Source organism: Monomorium pharaonis, chromosome 3 (genome assembly GCF_013373865.1).
Source record: "Monomorium pharaonis isolate MP-MQ-018 chromosome 3, ASM1337386v2, whole genome shotgun sequence".
Taxonomy (NCBI): Eukaryota; Metazoa; Arthropoda; class Insecta; order Hymenoptera; family Formicidae; genus Monomorium; species Monomorium pharaonis.
In genome coordinates, this window is record NC_050469.1 from 354,285 (window position 1) to 370,438 (window position 16,154).

Sequence of the window (16,154 nt, forward strand, 5' to 3'; positions counted from 1 at the left end):
CAATAAATTAAAATGAGAAAAAATATACTTGTCTTACTTTAACTTATTGCACCTGTGCAACAGTGCAGCTAGAAAGAACAGACCATTTGCTTCGCTTGCATGAAATTGCACCTTTAGAAATGTAGTACCAAATGGTGGCGCTGGCGACAATGATTTACCGGAAAAATATAAAGTATTTGTAAGGCCAGATCTAGGCCAATAGGTGTAGTAAGCCTTAAGCCTTAAGGAATTAACCAATTATATTCGTTTATTCTTCTCACATTCAATTATAATTGGTCAGTTTCTTATGGCATAAGGCTTACTACACCTATTGTAGATCCGGCGTAAAGAGCCATCTACAATGGAATGTTATAGGGCCACCGCACAAACTCTTCCATAACGCGTTACGTTACGTTAAGTACTCCATACGAACCTAAGTTGTACTTAAAGTTTAACTTAAATCAACGCACAAAGAAATCCTTAACGTAAGAACTTAAGAACTTACGTTAAGGATTTTTTTGTGCGTTGATTTAAGTTAAATTTTAAGTACAACTTAGGTTCGTATGGGCCACCGCACAAACTCTTCCATAACGCGTTACGTTACGTTAAGTACTCCATACGAACCTAAGTTGTACTTAAAATTTAACTTAAATCAACGCACAAAGAAATCCTTAACGTAAGAACTTAAGAACTTACGTTAAGGATTTCTTTGTGCGTTGATTTAAATTAAATTTTAAGTACAACTTAGGTTCGTATGGAGTACTTAACGTAACGTAACGCGTTATGGAAGAGCTTGTGCGGTGGCCTTATGGAGTACTTAACGTAACGTAACGCGTTATGGAAGAGTTTGTGCGGTGGCCCTTAGCCGTAACAGCACTAAAGGGCCATCTACAATGGAGAGTCTTAGGCTGTAGCAGTAGTCGTAGAAAATGTCTCCACTTCGTATTGCTTTACTGTTTACAGCCTACAGCAGACATTGAGCCAATTTATTGCGTGCTTACGATGAGCGTTGGGGCATTCAGGATTAGTTTTTGGTCGCCTTTCTTTGATGGCCGGCTTGTATGTTATTGCTACGTCGTTTTTATTCTAGACAGCATTGCCGTAGTTTTAGTGCTGTTACGGCTAAAACACTCCATTGTAGATGGCCCTTAAAACTACGGCAATGCTGTTTAGAATAAAAACGACGTAGCAATAACATACAAGCCGGCCATCAAAGAAAGGCGACCAAAAACTAATCCCGAATGCCCCAACGCTCATCGTAAGCACGCAATAAATTGGCTCAATGTCTGCTGTGGGCTGTAAACAGTAAAGCAATACGAAGTGGAGACATTTTCTACGACTACTGCTACGGCCTAAGACTCTCCATTGTAGATGGCCCTTAAGGGCTCCAGCAGACCAGCGCGATTTTGTCGCGCGCGACGCGCGATGTCCAATGAGTGACCGCCTTTCCGCTCATCTCTGTACGCCCATTGGATATCGCGCGTCGCGCGCGACGGAAATTGCGCTGGTCTGCCAGAGCCCTAAGAACTCAAATATTTGACAATCTACTAGTTTACACCGAGCACTTGGTACGCGTATCAAGTAGTGAATTTAAGCTGATCAACCAATGATTAAACACATTCACTAGTTATTTACTATTTGATACGCGTACCAAGTGCTCGGTGTAAACTAAGTCATTAAATGCAAATTTATAATAAAAATCTAAAGCCAGTATTCATAGTCGGATCTTATATTTAAGATCATCTTAAGTACAGTCTTAAGATGCCATCAACCAATCACAGAGCCGTATTAGCATCTTAAGACATTGGCCTAGTTTACATCGTGCATTTGATACGCGTATCAAATAATAAATAACTAGTGAATGTGTTTAATCATTGGCTGATCAGCTTAAATTCACTACTTGATACGCGTACCAAATGCTCGGTGTAAACTAGGGCATAGTCGAATCTTATTCAAGACCTATCTTAAGGGCCATCTACAATGGAATGTTTTAGCCGTAACAGCACTAAAACTACGGCAATGCTGTCTAGAATAAAAACGACGTAGCAATAACATACAAGCCGGCCATCAAAGAAAGGCGACCAAAAACTAATCCCGAATGCCCCAACGCTCATCGTAAGTACGCAATGAATTGACTCAATGTCTGCTGTAGGCTGTAAACAGTAAAGCAATACGAAGTGGAAACATTTTCTACGACTACTGCTACGGCCTACGACTCTCCATTGTAGTGTAAGGGACTTTATGTGAATTTGTAATAAGGGGGGAAAAGTTAGGAGGGAAAGAAAGCCGGAAGGCAATAATGGGCACACGTTGTTCCGTTCGAGGAGTCGTTTATTCACTGGAGACTTCTTTACAGTTTTGAGTCTTGTTACTAACTGCCTATATGGCGGGAAGAAGTTTTCTTCGCTCCCCAGATGCCCGTATGAGTGCGCCAAGAGCGCCTACATTTACCAATAGGAGGCCTAAGCCCGTGTCGTCTGGCTGGTGTCCAATAGGAGACCTGGCAAGACGGTGGCGCATTGAAGTAAAATCTCGGGGCGCTTCGTGTGGGGGAAACGGAAATGTGAAACTTAACCTACGTTCACAGCCAATTTCTTACAGCTCGGCCAGCCTGGCATATCGTTCGACTCGGAACGTTGTTTACATGTATAATAAAATAACCTGAGACCATTAAGGAACCTCTTAAAACTATCTTATAACTAGATCTTAATACTAAAGTCTTAATAAAATGTAGATATAACTGTAAAATAAATGTAGGAATGAATACATATTCGTTAAAAATATCTTTGGTTATAATGTCATATAATACTAGGGATTGTGTGTGTTCAAAGAGGAGACAAAAATATGAAGATCTTACTTAATGAGTAAAGGTTTAACCCACAGCTTTATTCTGTCTGGCGACAGTATAGAATTGTAGGGCTTCTGTGTGATTGTGAACCCAGGAATATCTTGAACGACATACCTATTTTTGTCCAATACTTTCGTTATCATGTAAGGGCCTTTGTATAATGGTTTCAACTTTTTGTCTTCTCCAGGCTTAGAAATAGTATCACGTATTAAGACATAATCGCCATGTTTATAACTAGACGGTTTTTTATGACGCTTATCATAATAAGTTTTATTATAAGTTTTTAGATTGTCTGAGGCCTGTTTAGCTATTTCCCGGTTTATCGACCGTTGTTGATCTATCTTTATATAATTGAGATCGGTTTTTGCCTGGTTATTTAAGAATTGAATTAGTGGAGTATCAATTTGGTTCATTTTATCTATTCCAAGTAAGAGTTTGGAGGGTGAGCATTTAATTGATGAATGATATGAATTGTTAATAGTTGTTTGGATTTCACCAAGTTTATCGGCCCAATTTAATTGATCTTCCACTACTTTTCGTAACGACGATTTAAGAAATCTATTTATGCGCTCTACGGCTCCGTTAGCCCAAGGAGCGGCTACTGCTACTAATCTGTGCTTAATATTTCTTTGCTGTGTGTATTCAGTGAACTCAAAGGAGGTGAAAGCCGTGCCTCTGTCAGTAATCAGAGATTTAGGATTTCCGAAAATATCAAAAATAGAAGTTAGTTTCGCAGTAGTTTCTTTGGTACTCGTCGTACGAGTTGGTTGTAACCAAGTGAATCTGGTGAAAGAGTCTACCAGGACTAAAACATGTTTATATCCTTGTGGGGTCATCGTCAGAGGACCAAAGTGATCAGCATGCATAATTTGCATAGGCATGCAAGGCGTTTTTTCTGATTGTATTTCACCTTCTTTGGTGTTTGTGGTTGAATTAGATACTAGGCATGTGATACAATTCTCAATATAGAGTTGTACTTTCTTACGCATGTAAGGGAACCAATACGTATCACAAATTCCCTGTACAGTTTTTTCTAAACCGCAATGTGAGTTATTATCATGGTACGTTCGTATGATATTCGAAATCATAGAATCAGGTACGTAAAATCGTGATTTATCTGGAAACTTTCGATAGACAAGACCCTCAATGAGCTCATATTTATCATTTTCTGTGTGTTCCATTGAGTTAGCTAGATCTTGAATTAACGGATCGGCGATTTGACGATAGTAAAGCTCCCTTTCTAGGGGTATTGATTCTACTGTTGCAACAATTCTACTTAAAGCGTCGACATGTTCCATTTTCTTGCCAGGTCTATGTACAATTTTAAAGTTGTAAGTCTGTAGTCGTACGATCCAACGTGACGTTCTAGGGTTTAAATGTGCTTTTTCGACCGCTAATACGACTGCGTGGCAGTCAGTAACTATAGTGAAGGGAATTCCATACAGATAAATATGAAACCTTTCGACGGCCTTGACTATCGCAAGCATTTCTAATTCGTACGAGTGATATCTTGCCTCCGCATAATTATTGGCTTGACTATAATACGCGACTGGTGTCAACTGACCGTTGTCTTGGCGCTGCATTAGTATCGCGGCAATCGCTATCGCACTAGCGTCTGTATGCAACTCCGTTTGTCTATTCGGGTCATAGAGTTGTAATATTGGGTAGGAGATAAGAGCTTCTTTTAGTTTTCTATAAGATTCTCGTCGATGATCGTTAAAATCAAAAATAGAATCTTTTTTAAGCAAAGAATACAAAGGTTTGGAAACAGTTGCAAAATTAGGAATAAATTTCCTGAAGTAATTAACTAGACCTAAGAAACGTTGAGTCTCGTTTACATTTTTTGGTTCCGGAAAACCTTTAATTGCAACGACATGTCTATCACTTAGTGTGATACCCTGGTTAGAAATAATATACCCAAGGTATTCAATTTCTTTTTTAAGAAATAGACACTTTGAGAAATTAACCTCGAAAGAATAGATTTTGAGTAATCTCAAACATTTGTGAAGAACTTTCAAATTCTGTTCTATTGTCTCAGACGGTATTAAAATGTCATCGATATAGACCAAAATTTTGTTTTCTCTAATCAAAGGTTGTAGCACCAAAAGAAGTCTTTTTTGAAACTCAGCGGGTGACTCCGAATAACCAAACGGCAATTTCTTAAATTCATATTGTCCGTCGGGAGTGGCGAAGGAAAAGTACTTAGTGTGTTCCGGATGAATATCTATGGAATGAAAGCTTTCCTTTAAATCTAATAATGTAAATATATTCATATTAGCCAATCTTGTTAAGCAGCTTTCAATTTGTGGAAACGGGTACTTCTGCTTTTCCACTCTCGAATTCAGCGGACGTAAATCTACGCAAAGTCTTATTTTACCTGAGCGTTTTCTTACAGGTACTATACGTGCACAGTAGGGTGACACGCTCTCTTTAATTATACCCCGTGTCAATAAATCATCCGTAGCCTCTCGGATTTTAATTTGCTCTTGTAATGCGAATTTTCGCGGCGAATACGCATAAGTGGACGTGTCCTTCAAAGTTACAGTGACCGGTGGCAACTCTTTAACTTCATTTTTTCCTTCAAGGTAAGTATTGTTAACTTCTTCTATTAACTTTAATACTTGTTTATCTGTTTCAGGACCAAAGTCAGTTTTGACATCTTCTAAGGAGAGAAGTGATCCATTTTGTATGACATCCATGTATATATCGGCGGATGCAACTTCACGAAGTAATGACAATTTATTCTCTTTACTACTTTTAGAAGGATAATAATCTAATCTCAAATTGTTTTTAGTCAAGTAATCACGACCAAGGACTATTGGAGTGGACCATTTGGAACTTTTAATTATGTGAAAACGAACTTTAGTAGGGATATCTGGCAATATTGATACTTTAATAACGACTTCCTTATAACCGATCACGTCGATTGCATTATCGTTAAGTGTGTAAAAACTTGTTGTATCCTTATGATCAGAAAGATTGAAATATTCAAAAATAGTACAGAAAACTGATTCTTTAATGAACAAAACGGGACTCCCGGTGTCCACAAGAGCATCCCATTGACATACTTTATTATCAACCGAAATAACTTTAATAATCGAGTCGCTTAACTTTAAGGTGTGTGGCGTTCCACTAGTAACGCACGCAACGACGTTAGTGATGTCCTCAGCGGCTTTCTTGGGGGTTGTTTCCTTTTCCGTGGCAGCAACGGCTGTTGGAGCATTGAGACTGGTTGAAGCCTCTTTCCTCTTTAGCTTCCAGCAGTCGGCTTTCAGATGTCCTTTGGCTTTACAGTATGCGCATGTCATGTCTGTCGTCTTCGGGTGCGACATCTTAGATGGCGTACTCGACACTGCTTCTGCGCATTCCCTTGGTTTTTCTTTTCTTTGCAACGTTGGGGATGACCTTTTAGTCGGTGTGGTACCATAGGCTTTAACCAATTGCTGCATGCGGTCCAGGAATTCATCTACCGTGGATGCGTTGATTGATGCCGCTACTCCTCGGATTGAAAAGTTAGTTATACCTCCCACGAGGAGATTAATGATGTCCTTCTCGTTTAAATGTAGTGGTTGTATTAGCTTCAATTTCTGCATAGTATAATCAGCGAAGCTTTCTTTTGGGAAGTTCCATTTCCTGCCTTCTATTTTCTGCATGACGGCAGTGAAAGATATGTGTCGCTTGAATCTTCGAAGGATAGCGTTCTTGAAGGCGTTCCAAGATTCAGCGCTTGGGCCTTCGTCGAGATCAAACCAATCTCGTGCCAGTTTATGCAGGTTGCGAGTTGCTGACAGTAATTTGATGCTGTCATCAACCTGATGCACCGTTGCAATACGCTCAATCTTACGTATCCATGTTTCCACATCTTCATCTTCAGCGCCTGAGAATGATGGTATCTGTGACGACAGTAAGGTAACTGCTTGCGCTGGTGGTATTGCAGCCAACATGGGTAGTTGCAAACCATATGGATAATTCGGACTGGACGGTGGGATGTAGCCCCCGTATTGACTCACTGGTGGATATGCTGGTTCAACTTCCTCATTACCAGTCTTCTGTGGTGAGTTAGAGGGGTTCACCACATTTGATCTAACGTCCGGTAACCAAGGATGTGATACACTCTGTGTTTGCAGTTGGTTCCTCGTTAGACTCGGTGCCTGCGTGTAAACTATATTTTGATTTTGAACAGGCGTATTTAATTGCGTTGTGATTTGAGCGGTAAGTAGGTCAAGTTTGTGTGAAAGGGCTTGTACTTGCCTCTCGAGGTCTCTCTCGTACCGTGATTTCTGACGGGAAGAAAAATAATCCCTTTCTTCTGCTGTCTGCTTTATTGCAGAGTCCACGTTGCTGGGGGGGTTTCTTCGTGTTTCCCCCTCCAATGACGAGAGGGTTTCAGCGGCTTCTTGCCGCTTATAATAAGCTCAAAGAGCATCAATGCAAGCGGGCTTATTAAATGCGTCAGGCAATCCATATTCCTTGAGTTTTTCCTTAAGTTGATGTAAGGTGAGATCGTTCAGAATTTCTACATCCATCTCCTTCAAATTGTGTTGATTTCAAAACGTGCGTGGTCGTACAAACACGTGAATGTCCGCACAGTTCTGCGTTCAACAGAGAGATTCGTACTACTCTCAATATAACACTAGTAAGGTATATGACATGAACGGATTTCCCGCCGGTTCGCAATATATAGCCGGTCCCAGTAATGTGCACAAACGCGCACTAACTTGTTTTCACAATGGCGAGTGACCGTTATCACGCAAACCGTGTAACAACCGAAAATAATATTTATGCTTTCGCGTATAAAGGACACGAAAGGGGTAACCTCTCGCCGGAGAGCCCGGTCGCGAAAGAAGGAATGATTTTTTCGCCGGAGAACCCGGACGCGAAAAAAGAAGACGAAAAACTGCGCACTATTACGCGGTAGAAACGTCTCGAACAGAACAACCGTGTGTAAGGAGTATCCCACTTCTGAGATCTGTAAGGGACTTTATGTGAATTTGTAATAAGGGGGGAAAAGTTAGGAGGGAAAGAAAGCCGGAAGGCAATAATGGGCACACGTTGTTCCGTTCGAGGAGTCGTTTATTCACTGGAGACTTCTTTACAGTTTTGAGTCTTGTTACTAACTGCCTATATGGCGGGAAGAAGTTTTCTTCGCTCCCCAGATGCCCGTATGAGTGCGCCAAGAGCGCCTACATTTACCAATAGGAGGCCTAAGCCCGTGTCGTCTGGCTGGTGTCCAATAGGAGACCTGGCAAGACGGTGGCGCATTGAAGTAAAATCTCGGGGCGCTTCGTGTGGGGGAAACGGAAATGTGAAACTTAACCTACGTTCACAGCCAATTTCTTACAGTAGATAGCCCTTTAAGCACGATCTTGAGATGTCAATGCTGTTATTTCATTGGTTAAGTAAGTCTCAAGTCGGCTCGAAGCTATACTTGAGACAATTCTTGAACTTAAGATCGGTTTATGAATTCCGTCCCTAGTCTTCATAGTTTTCATCCTCTTCCGAGCCCAATTAGCAATAAATCAATATTACATATATGCTGTCAGTCTTATATCTATAAGGTCTACGGGTTTATGCCATTTCATGTGAGGGCCCTAATTCTTCGAAACATTTTGATCGACCAATCGAAACGAAGAATTTAACTAATTGACCAATCAAAAAATATTTTTAAGCATTTGCAGAATCAACTGGACCGTAACCTTCAAATGTACCTACGATGGTTGCGACGAACTTGTGTTTGTGTTACATGTGCTCAGCAGAAATGCCGACATATCTTGTGCATCCTTGACCAATGTTTATATTTTCTTACCAAAACATCGTATGTTTGTATCGAGTTGTGATAAATGAAAATGTTGATCTTCCAAAAACGTTAAACACGTACGATATACAGCTCAAAGATTGTAAGAAAATTTCAAAATATGTAAAGTGAAAGAAAAATGTAAGATTCAATGCACGTATTGTTAAATTTATGTAAATTCCACGAAGAAGAAACAATAAAAAATTGTTTCCAAATCGTTACATTTTTTAATAATAAAACAACAAATAAGTTTATAAAATATTGTGTAATAAAAATTGAACAATATTTGTACACAGGAAAGTATCTTATTGCAATATTAAACACAAATATATTGTGTGTATGTACACACACACACACACACACACACACACACACACACACACACACACACACACACACACACACACACACACACACACACACACACACACACACATACACACACACACCTTACTTAATAAAAATTGTTTGAAACATTAATATTGAAAAAAATGATTAATTACTATTTATAATATAATTTTAATTAGAAATGACATTAATATATATGTAGAAAGCTTAAAATAAAAAATTTCAATGCGAAACAGAAAATCAAGAATGGAAAAAGAAATGTACAAAAAATGTTGCAGATTTTTAATTTAATGTTTATAACTTTGAATATTTAATTAAATATTTTGCCAACAAATAAAAATAAATTTTTATTTTTATTTAGATATAATTTCTTTATTCTCTCTCTCTCTTTCTCTCTCTCTCTCTTTCTCTCTCTCTTTCTAATGTCTCATTTAAATTTTCACAATTGATTTTTAATCAATTTTGGCTGTGTTTCAAAATTGCTGTCAGTACTGAAAATCTATAGAGTATGTAATGGAAACTTTAGATTTCCAATAAAATTGACACAGCTTTTATTGTCACCTGTTAATTTTAATTTTGTTTTTTTCTAATGAAATTATTTATTTTTTTTCTTTCCTGCTTTTTCTTAAAAAGTAATGAGTGTAATAGAATTATTTATAACATAATTATTATTCAATAAGATATACTCTATGAAAGTTTTACTAAAATAAAAATGGTAGGTAGTTACTTCGTGAGAAGAATCTGCTCTATCGTCTTTATATATTTTTTTCCTGTATATGTGTCAAATATTTTAAAGTTTATGTAAAAAAATCTGGAAAATTTGGAAGTTGTATAGTACGTTACACACACACACACACACACACACACACACACACACACACACACACACACACACACACACACACACACACACACACACACACACACACACACACACACACACACACACACACACACACACACACACACACACACACATGTATATGTATATAATACTATACCTTTAAATTAGGGAACAAGGATTACAAATTTTAGATTAGAATTACATTTATCAGAACAAAATGGATTAAAGATTTTACGAGTTTTCTACAGCCGAGATTATTTATAACCTGATCTTCAAATATAAGGATTTCAAGACGTATTGTTATTTTATTGTCTGTATAATATTGTAAAATTGTCCAAAACATTTTTTTTAATATAAAATTATACAGAAAATTTTGATAAATTTTATAACTTACAAAAATTATTTTAAAAAATTATAAAAAATTGTGAAAAAATTTTTCATTAATTATACAATTTATTAAAGAATTTTTCAAAATTTTTCAGAATGTTTATGTAAATTTAAGAATTTTTGTGCAATTTTACACTTTTTATAAAAAGTAATAATTTATAAAAAATATCTGATTTTTTATATAAAATATTTCACACATACACATAATTCATACATATGAAAAATTTGAAAAGATTTTCTCATTATTTCTGAAAAGTTCAATTTGTATAAAAATTGTGAGATAAAATTTTACCAGGGGAGAGACATTAAATCTTCTAATCAGAGAGAAAAAGGCAAATACCTTCCTCTAACTATACATAAAATGTAGAATATTTAGGACAAATAGTGACAATGAAAGACAGTTTCATATAGTGGCGCGAATAAATCTACATATAATATTTTTAATTATTTTCATTATAATTCGTGCATCTTTATAACTGACAGATGACTAATAATACTTCTACAATATAACAGTTGTTTGTCTCTTTCTTCCTCCTTCTCTCTCTTTTTTCCCGATTAATAAATGATTCGTCAGAGTTCCCTAGAATCTGCATGGAGAACATCGCGAGAAGGAAAGCTTGGTTGTGCGTGTCGTATTTTTCATTTTGTATGTTCGCTGTTATATTTTGACGCTTTGAGAGATCCACGATATTCGATTCAATTCGAATCTCTCAGTTGTCGGTTCGTACGATGCGATTGATCATGATCGCATTTCTTGTTCTCTTCTGCAACCTCGCCGCAGCCGTGACACTTGATGTCTCGCAAGAGCACTTGTTAAGCATGCTCGTAAAAACGATGCAAGAGAGCAAAGAACGGCCGAACGGCGCCAATCCCGACGTCAATCTTAACACAGTAAGTGTACATATTTCTGCCTTCTACATTCTAATTATATTTTATAAATACAATTTTATATTTGGAATAATGTCAATTACGATCTCAGGATACTTGAATTTTTATTTAAAATTAAATTGTAATGAAATTGTACTTTGTAAAATAATTCAATTACGATTACATTATAAGTAAATAAATAACATGGATTTAAACTTTATTACATTAAAAAATACTTCAATAATTTTTATATTAAATAAATAAATAAATGCTCTTAATATTTTTTAATGTAAAAAATGATTAAAATAAAATAATTCTAAAAATATGTATATGTATGCATTTTATCATAATTAAATTTTTAAAAAATTTGCAATTTACACCACTAATAGAGCAATAAATGAAGTGTTCTTACTTCTTCTAGCTGCAGATGATAAGAAAAGCGGGTTATCCTGCGCAGGGCCATATTGCACTGACAAAAGATGGTTATCTTCTAACACTTCATCGTATCTTAGGTGACAAGAAGCCACCTGTGTTATTGCAGCATGGTTTATTAAGTAGCTCCGCTGACTGGGTCATTCCTGGCAAGAAAAGAGGACTTGGTACCTAAATCTAATTGAAAAATTACTAATTAAGGGGATCGTGAAGCTGTTCTGTTTTACCGATTATTTTGATTATTTTCAATTTACTAATTTTTTAATTAATTGTATTTATAGAATTAAAAATCCTTTTCCACAATTAAAGTACGGTAACAGACGGTAACATAATACGCACGTAAGAATTTTATACAAAAAACAAAAAAAATTTAATGTAATTTACAAATTAAAAATTTTTTTCGTTTTTTATATAAAATTCTTTCGTGCGTATTATGTTACCGTCTGTACTTTAATTGTGGAAACGGATTTTTAATTTGGTAAATACAATTAAAAGATTAGTGAATTGAAAATAAGCAAAATAATCGATAAAACAGGACAGCTTTAGCATCCCCTAAAACTTTTATTGAACAAATATCGAGATAACTTTTAAATTGTAATATACCAAGAAAATTTTTTAATATAGATTCTAACGCATTTCAGTTTTTAAACTTTTATTTTTATGATATTATATAATGAGATGATGGATTTAACTCTTTATATTTTTTCTGTATAAATAAGTGCTATTGGGGGTCATATTTTTCTTCTGGAAAATTTATATGCAATTATATTTTATTTAAAATCGCAAACATATTAAAAACTTTTTATCAAATAATATGTATATTTATAATACAATATTGTAAAGCTATAGTAATACTTACACATAAAAGTAACTACTGTAAACAATGTTTTATTTTTCATGCAAGCTTTTATATTGGCCGATCAGGGATATGATGTTTGGTTGGGCAATTTTCGTGGGAATACTTATTCGAGGGCGCATGTTTCTCTATCTCCATCGGATTCAAGATTTTGGAATTTCAGGTACTTGCACGGTGAAAAGAAAATAATAATGTGTTAAAAATGACATGGTTAAATATGACTTAACTAATACAAATTAAAATAAAAGTTTAATTAATTTTACATCACTATAGTATTTTGTTATATTATTTAAATAATTGGAATTTTTATCAGTTTCCATGAAATGGGCATCTACGATCTACCAGCGATGATTTCATATATCACGAATATGACTTCACAGTCATTGCATACGTACATTGGTCATTCGATGGGCGGAACTGCTTCTTATATTATGGCAGCGGAACGTCCGGATATTATTCGAATGGTACGAGCGATAATCAGCCTTGCGCCTGCAGTTTTTATGGAACACTTGAAAAGTCCATTACGGTATTTTGCTCCTTTCGCAAAAGAATATCAGGTAATTTACTATTAGAAATAAGTTAATATTGGCGATTTAACGATTTAAAACTTTTAAATAACTGCATCTATCCTTTTGTCTTATAACTTGTCTTGTTTTATAATTAATTTTATATTATATATTATACAATATGTTGAAACAATTTTTGAGCTGAATGAATGAAAGAAATCAAAAAGATAATAGAACTATTTTTTTAGATAAACAAAATTTTAAGAATTTATGATTTGAAAGTATACAATATGTTGAACATCAGAAAACTATGATAAACGAATCGTCTTTATTATGCGAGCAAAATGGAATAAAATTTATTGATACAAGAAGAGTGAAATTTTAAATGTAATGCAGAATATATACATGAAAAAAAGATGAATTTCTTATGCAAATATATAAACAATTTAAGATAACAAGGTAGATTTAATATGAAATTTGGTCTCTGCGAGAAATTAATTGAAAAGAAGAGAAATCTTATGTTTTCACTTTGTTTCACTTAATTATATATTTTTATGCATAATATTTTGTTCAACTTTTAATTTTTATGAGAAATTCTTTAACAAATTAAAATTAAGATAAAGATCATTTACATAGAACCAGTTTGTTAGAGAAATGTATATTTATTTTGAAATTATGCTTGAAATGTATATATTTATTTACAAATACTAGTTAAAATACAAAAAATCAAATTACAACTAAATTATATCACGATTAAGAAAAATCTGGGAATTATAGATAATCGCGCATTTTTTTGGTGAAGATGAATTTCTGCCACAAAACGGTGTGTTGCATTTTCTATCAAAATATGGCTGCAACGTAGACGATTTTGGGGAGAAAATCTGCACTAACGCAATGTTCCTGATTTGTGGATTCGATAAAGAGCAGTTTGACTACGTAAGTATTCCACGAACGTCATGATCGAAGTGCAACTCTAATCATTATTTTAAATCTTTGCATGATCATGCTTTTGGATGTCTATGTCATATTGTTTTTCTAGAATCTGCTACCTACGATTCTGAGTCACGATCCGGCTGGCGCATCGACCAAGACGATAGTACACTTCAGTCAGGAAATCATTTCGGGGAAATTCCGTCAATACGATTACGGATGCGAGAAAAATATGCTGATCTATAATGCAACGGAACCACCTGACTATAATCTAGCCAACATTACTGTGCCGATCGCGTTGTTCTATGGTGACAACGACTGGTTGGCCGACAGCCGGGTAAGTTGAAGAGAAACGTATTTAATTGTGGAAATATGATATCTATCTATCTATCTATCTATCTATCTATCTATCTATCTGTCTATCTGTCTATTTATCCATCTATCTATCTATCTATCTATCTATCTATCTATCTATCTATCTATCTATCTGTCTATCTATCTATCTATCTATCTATCTATCTATCTATCTATCTATCTATCTATCTATATATAAAGAATTGAGTTGCAGTAATTTTGTAGTAAATTAAACTTTGTATACAAAATCGGATAAGATAATGCATTTATTCAAGGACGTGAAGAAACTTTATAGTCTACTACCCAACATATTGGATCTGTACAGAGTACCGTTGCCTACATTCAATCACGTGGACTTTTTATGGGGCAAGGATGCACCTGAACTTGTGTACAGGAGGTTGCTTAAGATCATGAAAAAGATTTGAGAATCAATTCAATAATATTAAATATCATGCTAATAATATCATGATAATAAAGATGAAAGATGAATATGGAATACTAAATCTTTTCGGTGCGTCTACACGTGCACTATCATCATAAATTAAAAGTAATTTAGTTCATAGTATACGAAATAGTTTTGTGTAGCTAAATCAGAATAATGCATGTATCTAAGTGATCTTTCTGTTAAATCAAATTGATAATTTTAAAAAGATGAATATAATTTATTATAAAATGATTTGCTCTCTTGCTAGTATAAGGTAGTGAATAATAATTCTTTTTAATTTTAAATAAAATTAAAAGTTTATTAGAGAAGAATCATAAATTTGGTATGAGTATTGTATTACAGAATTTGAAAACAATTCATGGTGATATTTCATGCGTAGTGACATTTAATTAAATATTTTTTTCGCGAAATTATATTCAGCGAATAATACCGCTAAATACAATATTAACGATAAGTAACATAATTATCTTGAAATGTACAGGTAATGGTACAGATGTAAATATGTATTGTGAAGACAACATTTTTGTTTTTCGCCATATTCATATTTAACATCTCCGAGATCGGAAGCCTAATATTAGACTTATAATTAGATTTGCCGAAAACAGTATTTGTTTGCTAAAATTACTTCTTTTGTTTGAAATTATAATATTTACATTTATTTTGCAATAAATTGATGTTATTTTGTATAATAACATTTTACTGCCTTATACCTCACAAAGTGCAGCATCATTATATTTTTATACATATTTTTCAATACCTTTTTATTGCAAATGACATTAAACATTGTTTTAATAACAAACAATAATATAAAAGTTCAAGTACAGTAAAAAAAATAACTTATATTTATTTTTTTTGCATTGGAAGCCTTATAGTATTAGATTCTGGAGTCTTGTCATCTGTTTCTTAATTCAACTTACTGACAAATATAAAAATGTTCTCTATTGAAAAAAAAACACCTAACAAAATCACATAACGAAATTACATAACAAATTACGTAATTAATGACGACCAAACACGTAACAAAATGTTTCAAATTGTTACACTATTTTAAAGAATCATGTGATTTAAAGAAAATTATATAATTTTGAAGAAGTACGTTATTTGACAAATTATGTCATTTCGAAAAGTCATATGTTTTAAGAATTATGATTTTGTAAAAAAAAAATAGCGAGTAAATTAAATTTCTTACTATTTTTTTGTGGACAAAATTATAATTCCCAAAACATTATGTGACTTTTTGAAATGACATTATTTTTCCAATAATGTTCTTCAAATTTACATGATTTTTAAAAATCAGGTAACAATTTGAAACATTTTGTTACGTGTTTGATGGTTATTATTTACGTGATTTGTTCCACAACTTCGTTATTTTGTGACGTAATTCTTTTCAGTAGGGCTAGCACTAAAACTAAAAAATATCAAAAAATGGCCAGTCCTCTAGAAGTTAAGATAAGTTGATAAAAGAATTTTTGCAATTCTTTTATAAATAACAAATTGGCTATTTTAGTTGCACATATAAGATTGCGTAAAAAGTTGAGGAAAAGAATACATATAGTATATATAT

General features: G+C 34.3%; 1 protein-coding gene across 5 annotated transcripts; it reads left to right on the forward strand.

Annotated features, from left to right (window-relative positions):
* Window positions 1–8,187: 8,187 nt before the first annotated feature.
* LOC105830124 (lipase 3) lies at window positions 8,188–15,276 on the forward strand. Of its 5 annotated transcripts, XM_036284372.1 has the most exons (9): window positions 8,188–8,409; window positions 8,497–8,762; window positions 10,775–11,091; window positions 11,489–11,666; window positions 12,404–12,518; window positions 12,669–12,912; window positions 13,639–13,797; window positions 13,901–14,128; window positions 14,421–15,276. In XM_036284372.1, the coding sequence occupies exons 3-9, from the start codon at window positions 10,930–10,932 to the stop codon at window positions 14,568–14,570; spliced, it is 1,236 nt and encodes a 411-aa protein (XP_036140265.1). In that variant the 5' UTR covers window positions 8,188–8,409; window positions 8,497–8,762; window positions 10,775–10,929; the 3' UTR covers window positions 14,571–15,276. The 5 variants fall into 5 exon arrangements, with proteins under 5 accessions (XP_036140265.1, XP_036140261.1, XP_036140262.1 ...); XM_036284368.1 differs by having other exon boundaries at window positions 8,188–8,762; XM_036284369.1 differs by having other exon boundaries at window positions 8,188–8,762; window positions 10,785–11,091.
* Window positions 15,277–16,154: the final 878 nt, after the last annotated feature.

Bases quoted from the DNA above. Each gene is read 5' to 3' on its own strand.
- LOC105830124 (XM_036284368.1), top strand. From the start codon at position 10,930: ATGCGATTGATCATGATCGCATTTCTTGTTCTCTTCTGCAACCTCGCC. The intron at 12,519-12,668 runs GTACTTGCACGG...AATTTTTATCAG, and splicing joins TCAAGATTTTGGAATTTCAG to TTTCCATGAAATGGGCATCT. The intron at 13,798-13,900 runs GTAAGTATTCCA...TTGTTTTTCTAG, and splicing joins ATAAAGAGCAGTTTGACTAC to AATCTGCTACCTACGATTCT.